Source organism: Colobus angolensis, unplaced genomic scaffold, assembly GCF_000951035.1.
Source record: "Colobus angolensis palliatus isolate OR3802 unplaced genomic scaffold, Cang.pa_1.0 Scaffold223, whole genome shotgun sequence".
In the NCBI taxonomy this organism is placed as follows: domain Eukaryota; kingdom Metazoa; phylum Chordata; class Mammalia; order Primates; family Cercopithecidae; genus Colobus; species Colobus angolensis.
Window position 1 is genome coordinate 1,185,721 of NW_012115411.1, and position 2,138 is coordinate 1,187,858.

Consider the following 2,138-nt stretch of genomic DNA (forward strand, 5'->3'; position numbering starts at 1 on the left):
AAAGTGTTGGGATTACAGGCGCCCGCCACCACACCCAGCTAATTTTTTTGCATTTTTAGTAGAGACGTGGTTTCACCATGTTGGCCAGGCTGGTCTTGAGCTCCTGACCTCAGGTGATCCGCCCGCCTCGGCCTCCCAAAGGGCTAGGATTGCAGGCGTGAGCCACTGCACCCAGCCGGTTTTTGATAACTTCTGCAGTAAACATCTCCATGTGGAGAGAGAGTGAGCTGGGACTACAGATGTGCACCACCACGCCTGCCTAATTTAAAAATTTTTTTAAATGTGTTTTTTTCGGAGATGCAGTCTTGCTACGTTGCCCAGGCTGATCTCAATCTACTGGGCTCAAGTCGGCTTTTTGCCTCAGCCTTCCAAAATGCTGGGATTAGAGGCGTGAGCCGCCGCCCCCCGTCTTCAGGTGGTTTTTTGAGTATTTCTGCAGTAGGCATCTCCTTTTTTCAGAAACAGCAAAGGGGGCTGAGAAAAGGAGGGAAGATGGACAAGGGAGGAACAGATTCCTGAGGATGTGGGATGTCCTGGGGCCATGTGGGTGACAGAGGAAAGTCAGCAGGCTCCAGCCCTGAACCTCGCCTCCTAGAGCCAGTGGGAAGAGAGTAAACAGGAAACGCCGGGCGCGGTGGCTCCCGCCTGTAATCTCGGAATCTTGGGAGGCCGAGGTGGGTGGATCACCTGAGGTCGGGAGTTCGAGACCAGCCTGACCTACATGGTGAAATACAAAATTCAGTCGGGCTCTACTAAAAATACAAAAATTAGTCGGGCGTGGTGGTCGGTGCCTGTCATCACAGCTCCTTGGGAGGCTGAGGCAGGAGAATCACTTGAACCCTGAGGGCAGAGGTTGCAGTGAGCCGAGATCATGCCATTGCACTGCAGCCTGGGTGACAGAGCGAGACTCTGTCTCAAAAAAAAAAAAAAAAAGAAAGAAAGAAAAGAAAGAGAGAAAGAAAAGAAAGGAAGGAGGGAGGGAGGGATTGAAGGAAGGAAGGAAGGAAGGAAGGAAAGAAGGAAGGGAGGGAGGGAAAAGAAAAATAAAACAGGAAAAGAGGAAATTCTGAATTCAGGGCCCACTCCTTGTAGCCTCTGGCCTCAATGTGAGGTTCGACGCCAGGACGATGAATTTAACCTGGGACTGCCAAGAAAACACAACCTTCAGCAGGTGTTTCTTAATTGACAAGAAGAACAGAGTCGTGGAACCCAGGGTGAGACCAATTTCCTATGCTCCTTTACACAGCCCTGTCTGAGTTAAAAGCAACAGGACCGGCCGGGTGCGGTAGCTCACGCCTGTCATCCCAGCACTTTGGGAGGCCGAGGCGGGCGGATCACCTGAGGTCGGGAGCTGGAGACCAGCCTGACCAACATGGTGAAACCCCGTCTCTACTACAAATACAAAATTAACTGGGCGTGGAGGTGCGCACCTGTCATCCCAGCTACTCCGGAGGCTGAGGCAGGAGAATCGCTTGAACCTGGGAGGCAGAGGTTGTGGCGAGCCGAGATGGTGCCACAGCACTGCAGCCTGGGCAACAAGAGCGAAACTCTGTCTGGAAACATAATGATCATAATAAATTAAATGAAATTAAAGCGAGAGGGCCACGGACACAGACAGCACCAGTGCAGTATTTGGAAAAACGTGGGAGCCATAATCTCAAGTAGGCTGGGAAGGTCCTGTCGGTTCCTGTCCACAGTGTGTATCACAGGCTGATTCTCTGGGGTGAGCATGTTCTACCGTATTTTAGCCCAGGAGCCTGTTTTACCCCCGAGAGAAGAGAAATCCTGGTAAGTGCAGTTGGATGTGAGTCTGGGTCTGTGGTAGAAGAAGGTTCGAGAAAAGCCAACTCTCTGGGACTTTGTCAGTGTTTCAGCGTCCTGGCCCCCCAAGGGATTAAGGTCAGGGTTTTTGAAACACACAGGAGACAGAGACAGAAGAGCGGGGAGAGGGGAGGGAGGGAGGGAGAAACACAGAGACGGAGAATAAAGAGGAAGGAGAGGAACAGAGAAATACAGACGATCGATAGATACGTGATAATTTTTTGACTGATAGGTGATAATACATGATAGATAGATTGATTATACGTGTTAGATGGGTGCATGGTTATCTTCCTGTGTTACCCCAGATGACATATATA

At 50.7% G+C, this 2,138-nt stretch overlaps 1 protein-coding gene across 1 annotated transcript in view; it reads left to right on the forward strand.

Moving 5' to 3' along the window:
• The window catches only part of LOC105513134 (granulocyte-macrophage colony-stimulating factor receptor subunit alpha-like), a 99,074-nt gene that overhangs the window by 71,342 nt on the left and 25,594 nt on the right, over positions 1-2,138 (forward strand). Inside the window, 1 exon segment of the mRNA XM_011943966.1 lies at positions 1,077-1,214. Within this exon segment, the coding sequence (XP_011799356.1) occupies positions 1,077-1,214 (138 nt within the window).